At 32.8% G+C, this 22,919-nt stretch overlaps 1 protein-coding gene across 1 annotated transcript; it reads right to left on the bottom strand.

Annotated features, from left to right (window-relative positions):
• Positions 1-765: 765 nt before the first annotated feature.
• Positions 766-13,650, bottom strand: LOC132926309 (uncharacterized). The gene is made up of 4 exons (XM_060990655.1): positions 13,027-13,650; positions 7,126-7,648; positions 4,770-5,051; positions 766-1,641 (listed from the first exon to the last, which is right to left on the bottom strand). The coding sequence occupies exons 1-4, from the start codon at positions 13,086-13,088 to the stop codon at positions 1,513-1,515; spliced, it is 996 nt and encodes a 331-aa protein (XP_060846638.1). The 5' UTR covers positions 13,089-13,650; the 3' UTR covers positions 766-1,512.
• Between the last annotated feature and the right edge of the window lie 9,269 nt (positions 13,651-22,919).

Here is a 22,919-nt window from a genome sequence, read left to right as displayed (position 1 = left end):
ATCACGTCATGTGTAAATTAGCATATCACTCAATTTGTGGTGGAGACTGAATACCATACCGATTTCTTGCTTCCGCGGCCATCATATACTAAACGACTTCACATAAGTTAACTATAGTTGCTGTAGCCTTGTCTGTTTTTTCCCACGAAAAACCGTTATTCTATTATAATAATATCACGCAACAACAATTGCGGGACTACAGTTACTTACTTTTAGTTATTAGTATTTAAATATATTCAGAATTGAAAATTTCTCACAAAATTGCGCTAATATTGCCTATGAAAATCCCCTTAAAAATCAAGTTTAGTTTCTAAATCAAGACTTAGTACAGTCTTCAGATTTCACGGAGTTTCTAATGTATGTACCTGGATCAAACAATCGCGTTGCATAAAATAAGGTATAATAATACAATTATTTAAATGTTACAAGGAATATGACAACGTAAATTATACGTTGTTTCTTTGTCCACAGTATTGTTTTTGATCTCTCAAAAAAAAAGAAACCCTATATATTCTTATTCCGGACAATCGACTAAACTTAGATTTAAACAGAAGTAATTGTGTATTATTATTTGGTAGATATATTTTATTAGGAGGTATTTAAATGCAATACATTTTCTATTTATTAGCTCACGAAGAAATCGAATCAAGATGCGTTTTTATAAAATATTATAGTCGAATTGTGGTTCTATATCGCCATTGTTTAATTTAACCTTCCAGCATTCAATCATCATGTATGACGTGTTGTGTGATGTACTCATATAACTGTATGCAAATATAATATATTTCAAATAAATAATCAATCAAAAAGCGTTGTACAGTATAATATCACGTGTAACACGACTACATCGCGAAAAAAAAAATTATACTAAAACACTCATAATATAATTGTTTACATATTATAAGTACAACATGTTAAGTCTTACGTGAAATAATACAATATAATAATAATAATAATAATAATAATAATAATGGTAAAAATAATACTAAAAAAATAATATATACATGTGTATATTACGTACGCACAGCATACACCCTAAGACTATTATGGCGGATTAGAGCGATACACATATTAAATGCATACGATGTAATCACTCCGACTCCTATGACCAGTGCGTTTACAGAAAAAGAAAAAAAAACGTACCTACCTATACGCTCTAGTTGTACTCTAATAGTATTATAATACATTATACAAAAGCTACAAATTAATATATAATATTATTCACTAACGATGACTATATAACTGATGCGAAAAACATCGATCCGCATATTGCAGCGATAAATATAATATGTATATAATATTCAATCGGTCACACGACAATGATATGGCTTAAGATTTATAGACGAAATAATACATGGCCACATATATTATGATTTATAATTATTTTTATGTCACTACGACGCGCCGTGGACCGCCGAGACTGTGCTACGGTTGTCGCCGACGATTCTGACTGGTTCCGACATTGACATAGGCTTTTCCTGTTTTCCGACTACACATTTTTGCTATGCGTCGTTATCGCCGGCCGGCTGCAGTAGTGGTGTCGTTTATCTGGCCCCGAGAAAACAGATTTTGAGGTCTGAGGCTCTGACCGATGGAGCCCATCAACTCTACGGCGAAATCGCGGATGTTGCCCGGCGAGTTCTGCGTTGGAACAAAAAAAAAATAATTAAAAAATAATAATAGCAACGTAAACGTCTAACAATAATGGTCTAGTCCAATGACGTATAAACTGAAATGTAATTGGTAATTAATTAATGATATTAAATCGTACAGCAGAGTCATCGTCGTAAGGTGCCGTCAGATTAGTAGTTGTTAAGAGGACATTATATCCACATGCACATGTCTTACTAATTTACATCATAGCAACTTTGCGTTCGGCAGAAGAACAAATTTTATGTTGTTAGCTTTAATATTGATTGGAGTCAATTTACTTATTATCAAACTTATAGGTAAGAATATTATCTAGGACATGCCACATGCTTTTATGGATATTTTAATTTTTAAGTGAGTTATAACTATGTGAAGTATTAAATAAACATTTAAAACTAATTAAAATACTCGTACACTCAGAGAAAATATAGTTTTAATTTCTATATGATTTCATTCCATTGGTTTACTATTTTATTGTTTTCTTGAAATGTATGACAAATTTCATCATTTCAAAGATAACATAATCAATTTAAAAATATTTTCATTAATGTAAGAATAAAAATATTCAATCAAATTTTAGCAAATCCATTGATTTTATTCAGTTTTTTATTAAATAAAGAAAAGAATATTTAATTTAATGTTCAACTGACTTAGAAACGATGGAAAATATCTTCATTTTTATGCATAATTATTATAATATTGAATTAATGAAAAATAGTACTTAATCTGTCAATGGGCCGCTACACCAGCATTTGTTTTCTCTGTCTATCTCCCACATAATATAGGAACAAAGATACACCGTATTTCCACGATTACGACTCTCTGGTTCAGTTTAGGGCAAAACCACCTATTATATATTTTATAAAAAAGAGTATTTCCTGTGCATTGACCGGATAGATTTTTAATATTTACTATTTTGAATAAATCATTTATGGTTAAAAAATAATCGAAATTATTTTAAATTAAAACATGCTTATATTTATAAAAAATGTAAATATTAAAAATCTATACGGTCAATGCACAGGAAATACTCTTCTTTATAAAATATACAATAGGCGCTTTTGCCCTAAACTGAACCAGAGAATCGTAATCGTGGAAATACGGAGCATCTATGTTCCTATATTATGTGGGAGATAGACAGAGAAAACAAATGCTGATGTAGCGGCCCCTTAACAAAATGGTTTAAAATCAATACCTTATTACATTAAATAAATTGCAATCAATCTTTACATCACTGTTATTTTTCCTATAATCAATGTTATTGGGTATCATAATTCAAATGATTATAAAAAAAACTCACTTTAAATTAAAATATCAATAAAAGACTACGGAGATATGTCCTAGATAATATTGTTACCTTTAGGTTTGATAATAGATAAATTTACTTCGATATTAAAGCTAACAACAGTAATAACATAAAAAGTGTTCTGTTGAATGCAAATCTAGTATGATAGTATGATGTACCTACGTGAGTAAGACAGAGATAACACACTTACACGACGTGCCCGCAAATCATAGAAAATTGCCTACATTCAACTCCTTAAAAACAATAAGCATGTAAGCGGATTCAAAACTACCAGTGATATTAATTATCCATGAAAATGATTTTGCGCGTGACAAACTCACGAAGGCTCAATAACTTTAAACATTTTAACCATTCGTATAAAAGATACTTATGTATATATATTTTATTGATAACTAAAAAAGACATTCCAAATTCTTCATTCGCATTGTCTCTTTTTTTTCTTTCATTCGTTTGTTAAAAATATTGAGTATTTGTAACAATAAAATAATTATGCTATGACACGAATAAGTTTTTTTTCTTTTATATAGCGTAAAATTTGGTAAATCCACTGTAGATAATGAACTCGTAATATTGTCCCGCGCGAAACCGTTTATTTGTATAATGTAGTCATTATTACGCAACCACAATTACTGGTACTGACATGGGACCACTTTTAATATTATTCTTTGAAATCGTGTTAAAATAACATATTATTTATGATTAATCATTTATTTTTAATATTCTTCTCAAAACGTCATTAAAATTGCCTATACTAAACTCCTAGAGTATGCCATGCACGTCACGTCATCAAATAGGTTCCATATAGACAAATGTAATGACTTTTTGATTGTTCTAAAATTTTAAATCATAAAAATATTTAAATTTCGATTGAAAGTAACATTAAAACGGTGCTATTGATGGTTGTCGTTCCCTCTTGACTCGAGAAATCGTACAGAAACAATAAGGTTTCGCGCTGGAAAAACGGAAATAAATACAAATTTCAAAACATAAATTTCTCTTTTCGAACTTGGACTAGATAGCCCGATCGGTTCTCCTAGCGTGAACAATTTGTAACAAACAAATTATTACGGACTTGGGCGGCGCGCTCGCAATTCGTATGTAGTCGCGCGTATGAATTTTACCGTCATTTAACGCGGGAATCGAAAGACTATTATTGGTAATCGTATATCTACGGCGAGCTAATTATCTGCTTCGGGCTAGCGTGTAGAATTAAATACATCTGCAATTATCGCGCTAAATCGCATGAATTTTGTTTCGCGATAACCCCTCCCCTCTAGTCATCCGGACTAATCGAGATGAAACGCATTGGAGGAAAATATAGTGCAATATTTCGCGTGTTATAGATCTTCGAAAGTGGCGAACTTTATCGCTGGTCAGCGTTTTTTCCGTTTTGTTAATAATAGGCGCGAAAAAATTATTTCTACAATAATATTATGACGTGTTTACTACGGTCTTAGTGTGCTCGACCTATATAATATTCGACTACGCGCATGCCTGCTATCATAATGCGATAATAAGCCGCAAGACGCGTGTGTTTTATTCGACAGGTATTTCGGACCTGAAAAATCCGATTATTGCGATTTGCGACACCTGTTAACCTGTTATATTATAATTTCAACGCCGCCGTCAGGCTCTGGCCTGCATGACGGTCGTGCGCGCAGACGTCGTGTCGAAAACAACGCGCGTTACTGCGATGGAAAAAAAACCATCGGCGCACTACACAATAATATTATATTAACTACACACAATATTATAGTAATATTGTGGCGCGTGCGATTGCGTAAAGCGATCTGTTCGATATTCGGACACCGACCTTGACGGCGGACCGGAGTTCGGAGTTGAACAGCCGGCGCAGACCGCGGTAGTTGCGGCCGAGCAGTTTGCCTATCGTTTGGCCGGCCATCCTCGGGTCCGCGGCCACCGTGGTGGACGCCGCTCCGCCGCCGATCTCGTTGTCCGCGGTATTGGCCGCCGCCATCATCATCTGGTCGCCGGCGGCGGTGCTGCTGGCCGCAGGATCACTGGCCGCCTCGTTGATCGTGTCGCGCACGATGCTCGACACGTTCCGGAATGCTTCACGGGCGTCCGAAATAGTCTGCGGCACACATAGAGAAAGAGAGAACATGAGATTAGAAAAAAGGTATTTGCGGGGCGTGTACGGTAGCGACTTATAATTATTATGCCGAGTTGCATGAACGTCCGTTAAACCTTTAACGCTAACGAATGATTAAAATTTTATTCATCCGTTAAACAATCTTCTTAAAACGTTCAATGGTCATATTATTGGGCCGTTAAAATATAGGTTACCAGCTCATTAAAGTAATGGGCCGATTTCGGCTGTTTAAATTTTAATCATTCGATAATCCTATACAGTTATCACGTGTACGTATCAGTAGTACATCGTCACCATAGACCTTAGTATAGTACTTTTTCTGTGATAAGCTTAAACTTCTACACAAATCTCGGTATCGTGTTTAATACCAAAATACATTTTTATTGTACGGTTTGTGCAACCCAAACACGTCTGTAAAAATATTTAACGGTACAATAAAACTATTCATCAAATAAATTTAAAGTTCGGTTTCATGCAACCCGTGTTTAAAATCTGAAATATTGCATGTGAAACGTTCAATTTTTTTTCATACAAATACTGATGATAATTTTTTATTAATTAACAATAATGTAGTCCATAAATTGTAGCTTTAATCTTATACAATTCCTTATAAGCTTTTGGTAAATTATACATTTATAAATAGAAAAACAAATTTTATGAAAATAATGAAATATTTCAAAATTTTATATTTTGTGAAATTTTCAAACACTGCATAATATAATTTATAAAACTATTATAGTTTATACAGATTCAGATTATTATTTTTTCAAAGTATTAAAAATCTATAAAAACCCGTAAAATGTGTGTTTTAATATCTACATTAAACTAATACCTAATGGATCGGTAAAGTTTTAAAAAAGATATTAATTAAAGCTAAATAATTGTTTGATAATACTCGTAATATAAATAACGAAAAAATATTATTATATTCATCGAAATTATTGAAGTCAATGATGAATTTCTAGATTAACATCAAGTATTCGTTGACGATATTATTTTATATTAACGCACCATGTAATAATCATCAGACGCAAATCCGAAATGGGAAAATGTTTTTTCAAAAAGAAATTTAGCTATAATTTAAGTACATGTTAGATTATAGATTTGATAACAGTGTTAACAATTGTATTCTTATTTTTTAAATTAGTGAATTTTGAGGCGTATCAACTATATACATACTATAATATGTATAAATGTATACATATAACATTAATCCTGATCGGTAGGTGGTCTTTAGCCTCCTTCCTTGATTCACGCCTGATAATTATTATTGACACTTCTACAATTTCAATAGCTCTTATTTTATGAATAATGATACAGACATCGTTTATATCATAATATATTATAAATGTAGTGACGTCAATACGTTATGTAAAATAAATCAACATATTTTACAGTTGTATGGGTTTGGGATTCAGTAAACGGCATATTTTAAATCGCTTGTATTGGATAAGTTAAAATCTATAGATAGAAAACACGTGCGTGAAATTGGCGAATAAATAAAATATCAAATATCTTTCTTCATGAAAATATGTAAAATTAAAACATAAGATATTTAAAAAATAATTTCGCATCTCCATATTGAAAATATTAGTTCTGTTTCACGGACAATTTTTTATACCTAAAAAATATATTTGACACACACGATTGAATCTCAAAAAATCAGGAAACCGAACTATAGACCGGTGAGATTTATGTTTATTCGTTTGCGATCATCGAAAATTCGACCAACGCGAATACCGTTTGACCAACTCAAGTCATAACCTATGTATGATATACACTTAGTTATACTACCATCGGCTTTAAATATCGCGTGAACTTTTTTCTCGACTTTTCGATACGTTTATTATACTGTAAATTAAATCAATGATTTGACAGCTATTTTAATCACAACATTCGCGCAGATAACTAATATTACCGTCCACAATCTCAGTCAAGGCATATGGGGCCTATATATATACCGTCGGGAGTTCTATCGGTTTTTCCTCTCGCGAAATGCAATTCTATACGCCTATATAATTACATATACTTTTTATATTATTATAGGTATACTCACGCCGCCGATGAGCGAAAACGTCAGCGCCACAACTCCGGGTTCGCGGTTCGCGTTCTTGTTGAACAGTTGCCTCTTCTGTCTCGACGCGTCGTCGTCGTCGTACAGCCTCTGTCCGGCCGGCTGCTGCTTTTGCTGCTGTTGCTGGTGCCACAGGTGGATGTAGTCGGCGGCTTGCGGACCGCGGAGTTCGCGCGCGGCCGCGTCGGCCATCGGCACCATGGACGCGACGGTCAAGAGTGCGGCCGACGACAGCACTACGGCCAACAGAGCGGCGAACAAGACGAACGCGGCCGCTGAAGCGGAGGCGACAAACGCAGCGGCCTCGGACGGCGGTTCGCAACCAGACGATTCGTCCGCGGGTGTCTTGCCGCTGTTTCTTCTGGTGGTCACGACCACCGCCGGTTGCGGGGCCACCGTAACGGCCGCGGTCACGTAGCAACAGTCCAAGCAGTGGCAGGTGACGTCAGTGGTCGCGGTCGTCCGCGATATCCGCTTGTCGTCCGCGGAGTGGTCAAATCCGTCGCTGCGTAAAAGAAACGAGCAAAAAAATATTAATGATAAAATTATAAAAATCGAATCAATAGATATTTCGGAACGCGCGACGATGTCGGATTTCGAAAACCAAAACTTTGTGACTTTCTTAGGGAGCCGGTAGGATATAATAATACACTTGTTATTATTTTGATTACGTGAAATTATAAAAAACGTGTTAATATACAACTGAAAAATCTAAACTCATTTTTAACTCTAATATACGACTTATTCGTACCTAGTAAATTCAATAATCTGACAGGTATTCGCGAATACACACATTGTGTGCACAACAATTAATCGATATCGTTTGAAATCAAAACGCGATTAACGATTTATAGTAAGACAAAAATATAGTCCGATTTTTACGAATCTCGATAAAAATTCGTCACCAAACGAACAATATAGCGAAAATAACGTACTGTCTATTCGTAGTCAGTTTCATGGTATGTGTGTGTGACTCGAATGCAGGAAGAGTAATATTATGTCGTCTTATCTGGCGTGTGCCGCGTGCGTTGGCGCGGCAGCGTGACAGCGGTATTGTAGCTATACGTACGACCTATCGCGCTACGTCGATCTAACCGCGGAAGACTCCGTCGTCGTATTAATAATTCTTTTGACGATACGACGAATATTGACAATAATAATAATAATAATATAATTATTATTGTCGGATACCACCTGTTACGTGACCGAGACGAACGCTGTTGCATAGTGGTCGCACGGGGAGGCAATATCCTGCGCGCGTGCAAGTACACGTCGTATAATATACAGAGTATATAAATATATATGCCTACGAAACGCCGCCTATGTGTTCACGTTATTACGGTGATAATTGACCGGAAAATAATAAGCTGTGCGGCCTATACCCGCGACGTTACATACGCGTAATATTATTGTCGTATCGCAATAATATTATACACATTGATAATATATAATATTATTATGTTATACGCGCGGACATTATAACGGATATAGTGTGTATACGCTCTCTTCCCGCGCGATCGTCCAGAAGTATTTCAATCGATAAACGATATAATATTTTAATTACACATACGTTATGATATTATACAGGTACGTACGACATCCGCGTAACCATATTACAATATTATACTCGCGCACGCTGACCGCGTAACATATAACATATTATAACATAATAATAATACCACTGTTACCTGTTCAGCATTCGCGACCGCGCCCACGCCCACGCTTCATTTTGCGCGCGAAAACCGACTAGCGTTTGTATACGGTCGCGAGCCCGAAGGCATTGTCCGTTATGCACTTACCACTTAAGCCGCACTACACTGTTTATACTGTAGTCAGCAGCGGGTTGTTATTATTTCCAACAATCGCACGGCCGAAAATACTCGTTTCCGATTAATAGGTCGCACTTCCTGACGCCGGTCGTTACATCAAAAAAAAAAAATACATTGATGTCGTAACCGCGATTTTTTTCCCGTTTTTTCTCTCTTAAGTTTTGCAAAAACAACAAAAACGAACAAAACGAACGAACCCAATGGCAGCCACGGCTATAGGTTTTTTTTTTTTTTTTTATACTACCTATCTCGTAATCGTGCAATATCCAACAACGGTACTGACACGATACCACTTGTTATTGTAAGTGACTTTAAATCCGTTTTTACACTCTAAATAAAATTAAAAACAAAAGTTTTAGTTTCCATGATTATTTTATTAAAATTACCTATTTCAACCCCGTTATTAAACGGCCACGTGACCGTGTTATCCTCCTAGTAAAATATGTCGATATCAGATTACTGTACGTTGTCTTATTTGGTTAATGTATTTTTAACATAATTAATACTTATACCTAGGCAGGTTATACCTACAAGAGTTGATGATTTTATCGTTTTAACTTCAATATTCATTAAAAAAAGCATTTTATTTATTGCGCGAAACCTAAACTTTAGTATACTACACAAATTAGTGATAATAACATAAACTATAACTAGTTTTCACTTATCGAGAGAATAAAATGATTACCTACTTAATTCAATTATACATGTTAGGTTACCGAAATTCTAACACGCAATATAACCAGCTCTTTCTAACTTTTCTTTAACTAGATCGTGCCCAGACTTGTCAGCACTTTGTAATTGGTATGCATATACTGTACATGGAAAGCACGTCATACAGAGTGTAAAACGTCGAGATGACGACGTAACAATACACGTTTTCGATTGTTTCACTCGCGGTTTGGTTACCAATTAGGGTCGTTGCGAAACGTGAAGAGTATAATTTCTTTAATTTAAACCGATTGGTTTTACGGTGGTGTTGTTTTTTTGACAAACAATTAGGAAGTAAAAATATTTTATTCGGCACGTCTATAATACAACTACACTGTAATATTGTCTATATTTCACCCATAGCCTTATTATACTGCAGTGTTATTTATCCAGAGCCGTACTGAGTATAAAGGAAAGATAAAGCAGGCGCCAGAGGCTAACAAAATAAAGCTATTATTTTTAGTGATTTACTAATGCGAGTAATATGAATTATTTTAGTTGCTATTTAAAAATATTTAACATCATTTTTTAGTTCCATCTCAATGGGTTAATATAGTTAGCCACTCATGAAAAATTGATTATGGATCCGATCGATCTCGAATAATTTCTTGTTGTGTTTCAAAAATCAAGAAAAACATATAAATTTATATAAATTAATATTTATTGTTTTTAATTACTTTAACGTACATTCTATTATTATCGCGGTGGTATTGGTTGATGGGGAGATGGATAAAACATTAAAACCTAAGGAGCGACAATGCAGTAAACTTAACTATCAATTTTTCTAGCCCCCCCCCCTTCCCCAACGAAATACGAATTTAAATATTGTAAATACCATTGAAATAATCTTTATTTACATAGTCTTATGCCTATTATTTCATAATTAAGAATTATATTTATTTTATACTCGATTAATATACATGTTTTTGTTAATACGTTTTATAGAAGATGATTTACCGGAAATCATGGTCATTATTAATGTCATTATAAGGTATAGCCTACATATTAAACATTATTGTTTTGGGTACATTTATTTTTTCAAGGGCTTACTTCAGACACATCGACAGTGCTTATTATTAAAGTATTATTGCAGTACACCGCGGTACATGGTTCTCGGCGCGTCATCGTCTATAATAATAATAATAATAATAACAATATATAGAGCGCCGGTCGTCGGCCTCGGCACCGCCGCCGTGACTTTCACTATCGTAGTAATAATAATAATAATAATAATATTATAACGATATCGTATGTTCTCTTTCGTACGGTTCGTTCTCGATTTCTCTCTCCTCGTTTTGCTCGCCTACATATTAATATATAATACATAATGTTATTATTGCCACCACCGCGCACGGCACACTGCTGCTGTCCGCTCGACGATCCGAGTGTTTTAGCCTTATCCTACTTCCAGGTATATACGTATGCGCGCGTGTGCGTAAATTATTATATAGCCGTCTTGCCACCGGGCCGTGATGTAATTCCGTTGCCGGCCGACGGACGACATGCGGTGGGTCCTTCACCGGCTCATTAAAAAAAAAACACACGAAAAAATAATAATATTAAAACACACTCGCGTGCGTTTGCCCGCGTAATCCCGCGTATATGTAATAATATGTAATAGTAATACATTTTTGTTTTATTATCATCGTGTAGTATCGCGTCCGCCGTGCGAGAACTATGCGGTCGGGCGCGTTTTGGAGTGGTTTTTAGGTTTTCGTTACCGGCGATGCTGTAAGGACGACTGTACCGCGTGACGTAATGTCCATATTTTTTATACTGTATTTAGTGTTATGATGATACAGCGTTCTTTGCAATAACTGCCTGTTCCCATACTGTCGTAGGTAATTAATATTATAACGATGTTCGATTAGTAAGTATACTTGTCTATACAGATTATCGTTACTAGCTAATTTCGATGATATATTGTACTTATTGTCTGTATACAATACTTGTCTGTCATTATAATAATAATTAATAAATTGTTACGATATTTTTGATGGCGGCCCTGACTAAGACTATAATAAAAATATAACGTGGACTTAGAATACGTCATTTTGTTTTCAAGGTGACGGATACACGGGTGGTAACGGAGGCAAAGGCCCGCTTTAAGTCGTGTTTTAAAGACCTCTATCCATCATATTCTCCAATAATATATAATAGTTATTAGACTTTAACTATCAATACCTATCTACAATATTTTATATTAACTATAAAATATGTTTAATTAATATTGTTTTGACTTTTATTATATTATATTATTTCATTCCTAAACATTTCTATAAAACTACTCCTATCTTCTTTTATTATTTTTTATAGTAAAGACTAATTTCAGTGGGTCAACGATATTTGATAACACAAAATAAGTATACTTCTTTAAAATACTACGCAACCCGAACTATATTGCGGTTGAATTATATAATCATATAAATCGCTAACGTTGATATTTACATAAATGAGAACAAATTACGTTCAAAGTACCTATTAATTGTTTTTAAAACCAAATGCGACTTCTGCTATACTGTCTAAATAAATAAAAAAATGGATTTGCAAAGATTTTTAAGAAGAAAAAGTAGAAAAGTAACTGGATTTGGATACTTTAAAAAAATAAAACGGCCATGTTGTTAAATACTAGATGATATATAACATTATACTGTACGACCTTTGCGTAGCGCGGATGCTGAACTGCAATAGTGCAGTGCCATCCGCCTTACCGGAAGTGTGTAACAAGAACACTATATTTTCTGACTATTATTGTGACATTTTTTGGTTTATTCAAATTAAAAACGTAAATAATTATTTTCGTGTTTTACAAAATTTGTTCTAAAACAGCAATGTATGTATAATTATTTAATATTTAATACATAATACATATTTAAAATATTTTAAAAGTCGATTCATTAATAAAGTCCAAATAGCCATAAAAGTCTTGAAGTGTAGGTAGTGAACGAGTTTTGAATACATAGACAAATGCGAAGAGTCAATCTGCGGCAGAAGCAGCATACAAACGAAACGCGCGAGAGGGTTGTTGGTATTCGCAATCCGTCGCAGAGCCGTTGAAAGTCAATGTTACGTGTGACACAAATCATATGTGTAATGACTACTAATTAGATAGATCATCGAATAGGTTATACAAAGTATATAAATCGGTTCGGTGGTTATATAGGAACGTATCGACGGTTGGCGGGCGGTAGTTCGGGCTGATATTTTTCAAAAAAATAAAAAAAATGTTTAAAATCCAAACACGCCGCACTACAACTCGCGAAATCGTCTACTTATATTATGCGTGGCAAGTATACGCATTAAATACGTTAATATTATAAAAAGTACAAGTTGTACAGGTGCGTACCTGCAGTCGGTAGCGGTGCTGGTTCCGGCGGTGAGACCGCGGGTACAACGGGCCGTCACCATCTTCGACGTGGGTCTCGTCGATGTCTACGAGCCTCCGCCGACGTTCTGTGGACTGCGGCTGGTGCAGTGGTGGTGATGACTATGATGATGATGATGATGATGATCTCGGACGATCGTACCGACGTTGCCGCCGCCGCCGCAGCCGTTTACGTGCAGCAGACGACAGACCGCGGACATGACCGTGCGCGCACGCGGTCAGCTCCTGCGGCACGTTTCCTAACGGATATCCGGTGGAAAACGGCTGGACGGCGGCCCTATGGAATATACGAAGACAGCGACGGCGATATCGGAAACGATGTACGACGAAAACGATCGCGGCTAATTACGACAGTCGAAATTGTAGTATTATAGGTATGTGCTGCGGGTAATGTCGTCGCGCGTGGGCACCACGCGAGTGTCGGTCGGCTGCTGTAGCGGCTCGTCGTCGGATTTCAATAGCGGTTGCTAGACTGCCGGGCAGTCGCTACGCGGTGGGCCTCGATCGACGGGCACAGCCGCTGCCACCGCCTCCTCCAGTTCTTCGAACGACGCGTGCACGCCGCACCACCACCGCGGGCACGCGCGGCGGAGTGGGTGTAAACGTATATAATATTCGAAGAGATGGGTATATGGTGTCGTATACGTGTGTGTGTGACATATTATTATTCTATCGCACGGAATGCGCAGTGGAGTGGTGAGAGGCGGTGGCTCGCTGTTGCAGGTGGTGTGTGTTTGGAAGGTCTTTTTCGGCGGCGCAGTGACAGTAAATAAAAATAATATAATATATAACGCCCGTACCGGATAATATAATATTATTACGGTAAGGAGTAAGCGGAGGAAAGGAAGAAAAGAACCTCTGCGGCGTATGGTCGCGGGCCCGGTGTCGCCAGCGCACCGGTGGTAGTGGGACGGAAGTCAGTGGTGGTGGGAACCAGGCGGCTGCGGTCGTTGCGTTACGGATGAGGTAATTCTTATCATAATATAATAATATTATAGTTCCTATGCCCACTGCAGTTTATAAAAATATACATGTAACCTGCCGTGTACAAATAATGCATACGCACACACACACACACATACACACGCATACATATATATATATAGGTATATGGGTATAAGTATATGATATATCGTATCGTTGCATCATCGCAGCCGCCGCCGTCGACCGGTCACGAGAGTTGTTGGCCTATAGGTATGTAACAACATTACACTCTCCCGCGTGCCCGGTAGACGGCCGGTGATCTGCAGCTGATGCACGACATTCGATGTACCTACATCGTATCGGATACTTCAAAATCTATAATGCTGACATCGTACCTATTTATCATAAAAAAATATTATTATGTCGATGTATAACCGTTGAGGTGATTCGATCCCGGTCTATACCATCATTGGTTAGTTGTACTGACTATCCGGATATAAACCTTCCGAAAACGTATTTGAATTTGTCATGAAATTAACTGAGATATGAATTTTCTGTTTTTTTTTCAATTGAGCTCTCAAACCTTTCAGGATTTTATTTTGAAATTTTGAAAAAAAAAATTAATATTCACTACGCTGCGCGTGCAGTGTAAAAGCTATTTCTATTTCACTATTGTCGCATACATATTACACACATTATTATTATCTTAAGTTAAGCACTCACTTAGAATATTGCCTATATTGAACTATACTTAAAAAAATCGGTATCGCAAAAGTGAGTCGTCCGCAGGATGATGTATGTCGTATGACCGACAACTTCTCCCTCGTATAATTACTCATCAGTCCATCACACGACCATGTGATCCGATTCTTATTATAGGTCACCAAAGTCGTCGTCATCGTTGTGATTGCCGTTATGAGGATTTAAAACGCGTTATATAAGACTAGCTGGTTAAGACTATTCAAGACTATTTCATACAATGTGCTGAATTAGGAACTTAAGTGGAAAACCCTTCGGCGCTAGCTAGACATTCGAAAAAAATATCTCGTCATGGAGTTCAATATCGAATACATAATAATATATCAAACGAAAAAATACGATATTATAAAAATACTTTAGAACGTGTATATTAATATATGCTAGTACATAAGAATTGGTAATGTATAAGAGTGCATTTACAGTTAGGCTCAATTAGGGTGTTTACAGACTACAGTGCACTATAGTATTATAATTCCGAGCGATTTTATTTTATGATAAATATATTTGTAAATGCATCATGATTCATAGTTGTATAAACAAAACGACGTTAGATTAAACATTTAGGTACTTAAATTATTAAAATAACTATAACTTACTAAATAAATAATTAAATTAAATATATATATATATTATATAAAAACAATAATTCCTTCTTTTATTTAAATTTAAGATATCGATGAACTTATATGTCTTTATATAAATAAATTCTAATAAAGTATTAAAAATATGCTTAATATGCATGGATACAGGGTAAATCCGTGGTCTATGTACAACCAATTATTATTGATTGATAATCAATCTATTATAACTTTTAAGTATACGAGTCTAATATGTTTATGCGTATGCATGTGCATATTATATTGCTGATCAGTTGTACTATGTAATAAGTGTAAGCACAAAATAAGTTACATGTTAATATTAACATATATGATTAAAAATACAAATTATTATGAATTTCAAAATTTTACATTTTTTAAAGCATATTTTAGAATTTTAAGGTCATTTTGGGCCTTTTTGTTCTAATATTTTGAATCTTAGGTAAAACTTATAAATATAAATATAACAATTGAATTAAGATGGCTACAAAAGTAAAAACTATTAATTCAAAGTACCTGTATATTTACCTGCATATTATTATTTTATGGTGTATATTATTATTTTTTTTGCATTTTACTATAATATTTTTGGAATTTAAAATTAAGTGCCTATACACAACAATAATAAATATTACTGTTAATTTTAAATCAATTTTTTTAACATTGTTTTTATGAGCATAAAGTATATTTTTAAGAACGTATTTCTTAATTTTTTATTGTAGGTATAGCGAGTAATAGTATTACAGTTATACGTCTTTACAAAAATACTCTAATTTATTCTAAAATCAAATTAACAAATATAAAAAATAAAATAAAATACATTTATAATATATATCTATTACTGTAGCATATAAGAAATATTTATGCAATCATAAACATGTTTACACGTAATTCTATAATTTGATAGTGATGTCATTATAGTCACCGCTTCATGAAAATTATACATGTATATAATAATATATATAAAAAAAACTATTTTCAAGGCCCTAGAATATTAGAGGGAAACTAGGACATCAACCATTTATTTAATATGTAAAAACACAATATTATAATTAATATAATTTAATATTTAGAATTTTAGCACATATAATATATATATACATTATTATATTAAATTTTATTTCGATTGGTTATCTATATGGATATAATATTATGTCTGTGGACACATCCATATAATTTTTTACGATATTGTATAATTATTATACTCATTAGTTATTACCGATGTTACGAACATGAAACATTATATTATTATAATGTATAAATGTATTAATACATATTTTATATTATAACTATTATTAATTATAGCTTATTCGGTATGAGGCCGATGGCCATATTATCTTATTTATCACAGTGGTAAATATTCAAAGTTGCTTGTATGTTTTTCTTTGATCTGATTTTTAACGTTAGATTTTTATAATAAGTTACTGATTTTATTCTTTATTTATAACCCGTAACTGATAAAATGGGATGTCTTGGACCGATTCACATTTTATTTTTAGATTATCGACGTAGTTTCATCTATATTCACGGACCTCTATCAGCGTACCTTTAAATTAGTGACTAGATAAGATATCAAATATGGCAATAACAAAATAATTATTTTGTTGTCACTGTTGTCAGTCGAAAAATTGTTCGTCATGGCCAATGGATTTCATACACTCCGAGGCACTAATTATGTTTATTTTTAAAAGTATTTTTTTTTTTTTGATTTTTAAAAAAATAATGATCATGTACAGCCACTAATTAAAAGGTAATCTGATATATTAAATCAATAAAATGGGAAATTACGTCAAAAATCTAAAAATAAAAAATGAATGGATCCAAGAGACCCCACATCACCAGTTACGAATTAAATGACGTTTTTTAAAAATATTCTTTTTACCCAATTAAGGTTTTGAAGTAAAAATGTAATTTAGAGATCATTCAATGTATTAATATATGATATTAATATATTATGAACAAAAATTGATTTAATATATATTATATTAAATTAAATTTTTTTAATTGAGTCTAGTAAACTTCTATTAAACAGTTACAACTTACAGAAAAATGTCGTCACCTCACTAGTTAAGAATTAAGTATAAATTTAAATTTGAAATATTGTTTGCTATATCGGCATAATATTTAAAGCATATTGTTTACTTAAGACAAAAATAAATAAATGCACTCTGTATGGAAATTTATATCATAAATTTAAAAGCTTAATATGGTCAGCCTAGCAGGCTATAGCCTGTAGGTATACCTATTTAAGCAATGATAATAATGTTATTTTTTACGCGTCATCGGTTCTTAACATACGATTTTATATTATGATAATTTAAATTGTTATTTATCTAATAAACTATTTTGTATTAATATAATATAATATGGTTCATATATAATAATCATTATCTTCTAATTATAATTTATAAATTAGATACTAAATGCTCTGTAAAATTGATCATTACAAAACACACACACTCAACAATTTTTAGACTCGATCAAAAATATTATTTTTTATTATTATGACACACGGCAGTCAGTTTGACATTCACAATAAATCCGAGCGAACAAGGCATTAACACCCATTTTCAAATATAAAGTTAAGTACTAATAAAATAAAATAATGATTTTATGGTTGTTAATCAAACATGTTATTTTATTAAAAAAATTCTTACAAAAATTCTCAACTATCCAGTTATCAAAAAAATATCCAAAAGAATGGAAATCCGTCCCTTATATCGTAATTAGGTTTACGGACCCTATTACAATGTTCTTAATGATCAATATGACTATTATGAATCATTGTTTTTATACCTATGGTAATAATATAACAAAGATTGTTGTAAGGTTAAACCCTTCACAATAATGATTTTTCCGTGTATCTATAATCTATATAGATATATTAGGTATAACGTGTATAAGTGTATACGGTTTACCTATGTGTGAAGTTCTTTCATAATTTAAATCATTTTTCGTGTATATCTAAAATAAATATGATTATGTTATTATATGTACACTTCTGTTATATTCCTCCCAACAGTTCTATGGACATTTATGATAATCATTGCATTTCTATTGAAAAACTATTCACTATAACTATCTTGGTTCTACCTTCATAACAACTGAGGATTTTAATTTACCTGGTATTCACTGAGAAAACTATGATGCTCATGCTATCCTGAATGGTTTGAAGACCAATAGATCTGAGTTATTCGAAGAACTAATTATTTTTCTGCATTTCTTTCAACACAATTTTACTAAAAATTCTGTTCACATATTTCCATTTGTTAAAATTGATGCTGCGCATCCCCCACTTGAAGTTTGACGCCAAAATATTATCTATACTGATTACTTAAAGAAATTAAATCATGAATTTAATTTTTCTCGTGGTAGATATATAATGATATGAATAAATATTTATTTATTATACATCGTTTATGGATGAACGATTTTCCATAAGGATATAGATAATTATACGCTGTAAATAGTCACAATGCCCGTAAATTATTATAAAAATAGATAAATAAAATAAATATATAAGGACCATTTCAATACAATTTCTTACCTGTGTGCTTCTATTGATGTACTTGCCGATAATCCCTCCGAGAGAACCTCTCATCCCATACATCGCACTCGCACGATTTTTCACCCGTATTCGTCTAATTGTGTCTCATCATATTATCTTTTCTGTTGCACAATATACCACATGCATCGCATTCCTATGGTTTCTGATCCATGTGCGTCCTTCTGTGTCTCAGTATATAACTTTATTTGATGAATGGCTTTCCACATATATCGCACGGGTGTGGTTTCTCACGTTTATGCGTCCACATCTGTATCGTTAGTTTTATAATATTGGGTAATGATTCAATGCACAGAGCAGTGCCGTTAATATTTGGCACTTAGGGTAAAATTAAAAATATTCACTCCCTATTTTATTTATCATAAATATTATATATTATAAAAAAAATGTTGACGCCCCTTTAAACCATGCCCCTAAGCCCCACTCCCCCACGGCACGGCTCTGTCAATGCACTCATCAAATTAGAACTGTCTTTCTTCTTCGCGTATCCTTCCTATCCTGACGGATCTTCGATGTTTATGATATTAGTCCCAGTAGTCCCACTACGAACGTAACAAGCGTAAATAAGCGTATTTTCCACACTCCTGCTTAAAAATAAGGAAATGATATAGAAGTTTACTAATTCTGATTTATTGTTTTATTTATATAACCAACGTGTACTTATTTATCATACAATAACTTTCGGTTACTTAACTATTTTGTACTAGTTTATTAAAAATATAAAAATACAAGATTAAGTCCAGTAGGTTAAATACCATAATTCCAAGCCTGTATTTTTTACTATTATATTATATGTATATTAGTATACTATGAGTTGAAATTGAATAAGGATTTAGAACAATTAATAAGATATTATTCTAGCAATAAGTCGATGGTTTAGACATCTTTTAGTCAAGAAATCGTCTCTAATAAATAAAAGTTAAGTTTAATGGTAAATTAATAAAAATTAAATTGTAATTTCGTGGAGGAAGGGATTTCACGCATACCTTTGATTTAGTAATTAATTGTAACCGGTTTTTGAGTACTCCATATATCATAATATAACTGAATACTATAACACACACTTCATACGGCGTGGTGACAAATCGAAAACGAGGTAAATAATAACACGAGCATGTTGAGATCAGGACGAAGCGCGTAGGGAACATTTTATTATTTTAATTAAATCATTAAAGTATTGTAACACGCCTCTTTTCGGAAAAATCAAAAATCTATGTCTCGAATGTGATAATATTACAAGACTCCAAAATCTACGTACCTATAGGTACAGTAGGCTGCATTCGAATTCGGTCCTGAATTTAAAATTACTACACTAGTTGGGTCTCAAATTATTTTGGATACTTCACAAGTTGGGTCCCAGATTCTTTTAGGTACTAAATTATTCGGTCCACGGGTTTTTTTAGGTACCTACTCCACTATAGTAGGGTACTAAATTACGAGTATTTTAAGTATTACACTAGTTCTTGAATATTTTTTGGTAAGTACTACACTATACTAATATTTTCCTTCCCATTTTAACAGACTTAGGACTGTCTATGATCTATTTAGACCAAAAGACCATATTTTTTTATAATTGTATAATTTATATAATAGTATTGGAAAGTTAATATAGTGTAATAAGATTATTTTATAATAATTTAAAATGTTATACAACGTAATATTAATACAATTTTATTAAATTGAAAAGTAAATGAAAACTACCAATACAAAAGTGATTTTTTTGAAGAATATTTTATTTTTATTTATATTTATATTTTATAATATATTTAATATTTTTTCATTTACTTATATTTGTAAAATTCCAATAATTTATATTTTAACTGAAAAGAAACTAAAAAACAAAAAAAAAAACTGTAAAAAAATATTTTTAACCATAACTGTGGTTTAAATAGATCATAGACAGTCCTAAGTCAGTTAAAATGGGAAGAAAAATGTTAGTATAGTGTAGTACTTACCAAAAAATATTTAGTAATACCTAAAATAATTCGGGACCCAACTAGTACACTACCCGTGATTAGCCTCTAGTACTCAGGACCCAACTCGGATTCGCTGGTACAGTAAAGTCAGTCACCACTACCACAACCACCACTCTTAATGATAAGGGAAGACAAGAATTCGGCAGACGGTTAGGGGTATATGAGACGTTTAGAGTCATATCGTAGTACCACTCACTACCTCATAACTTATACCCGGGGTCTCTAACCTTTTTTAAATCTGAGATATGTTTTTTAATTGTGGGCTAACATTTTTTGAGAAATAAGGAAGTAATGAAATTGAAGAATAGATAAGATTCGATATTATATATCTACTATATTACAGTGCACTTACTTGCGCAGTTATAAAAACCCGACAATCATGAGTTCGATAACATTATTATTATTTCGGAGTTGGTCATTAAGTATTAGGTATGTAACCAACGCGCAACTGCGCGAGTATACTGTAAGTCATTAAGTTAAATAAGTGCGATCGATGAGTTTTTCTAGTATTAGTATAATATACGTATGACTATAATAAGTTGTTATGAATAACATAAAATGAAAAAAAAAAAAACTAATTTCATTTAACTAATCAAATAAATTAAAAATAATAAAAACTATGGAAACTAATATACTATTCATATGCGTAACTAGAGCCCTATTTCTGGGTAGTCTAAATTGATATCAGCGACCCGTGAAGGCTTTGTCCCTACACCTCTATTATTGATTATTAACACTTACATTAAAAATTGAGTGGACTAAACCGACCCCTCCCCCTTAGTTGCGCCTATAATATTATTTTAAGAATATAAATTAGCGGACCTGTTCAAAAATGTTGACATGCCGAATTTGGCCTACAGGCTGTAGATTGAAGACCCCTGGCTTATACCATTGTAATTTTTGTATTTTAAGTAAATGTTAAATAAAAACAATATTATAAATACTGTATACTTCACATTTTCATTCTCGCGTTGATGCATGAGTCTACGAGTCGGGACGTAACACCGGCATCAAACAATTTTTAACCAAATAGTTTCCGAGAATATCCAATTTTCATTTTAAATTTAAACAAAAAAATTAAGTGTTATCTAAAGTTATTATGTTCTTAAAACTGATAGTGTTTTTTACATGCAGATCAAATACGTATTTATAATAAAAATTACCTAACTTTGAGTTTTTTTTTGGAAATTGCTTGGTTATAAATTACCTATTTGATTTTGGTTACAATTAGTTACTAAAACGTTATTGCGTTTTGAGAATAATCCGGTGTCAATTGGATAGGCACTGGATGTTGCTGACACAATCACAATGTTGAGCTCTCAGAAACGTCATTTTATTATTTGAAAACTATACCTAGCTTACATTATACTATGATTACACAGTAAAGTTATTTTTCGGTTCAATCGTAAAAAAAACAAAAGCAGATAATAAAAACTAATTTAATCGATAGGTGCGGTCTGAAGATTGATAAAAATCGGACGAAAATATGATTAAACTAAGTGTAATACCTACACCTTTATTAGTTATGTTGCAGTTAACCTAATCAATTTCAGATTTATAGAAAGTCAAAATGTTAATAGAAATTATTTTTTGTGTTTTTAGTGGTTATAATTTAATTTTAGGTTACAAGTCCTAATCATGATAATCTATGAAACTCAATTATTCTTGAAGGTTTTTTACAGCTCGTTTAAAAATAAATAATATTTATATATATTTAAATTTATAAATTAAATACATTTATAAGAGTTAACAGTAAATTATAGTAGATGATGAAGTTTTCATCTATTTTTTATCTAGATAAGTCTCAACAGTCAACACTGAAAATCACCTACTTAAATAATATTATATGTTATGAAACATTTATTATTTTTCAAACTATATATTTAACTAATTATTAATTAATACAAATAATGGAAGAAAATTAAATTATATAATGTCTAAAAAAATATATTCCACTAGAGTACCAGTTATCTACTATATAGATAATAGATATAGGTTTTGAATTCAATAGGTACCAGAATGTAATGAGAACAT

This window comes from Rhopalosiphum padi, chromosome 3, assembly GCF_020882245.1.
Source record: "Rhopalosiphum padi isolate XX-2018 chromosome 3, ASM2088224v1, whole genome shotgun sequence".
Classification (NCBI taxonomy): domain Eukaryota; kingdom Metazoa; phylum Arthropoda; class Insecta; order Hemiptera; family Aphididae; genus Rhopalosiphum; species Rhopalosiphum padi.
The sequence above is the reverse complement of the archived record's forward strand: the minus strand, read 5'-3'. Positions and strand labels throughout refer to the sequence as shown.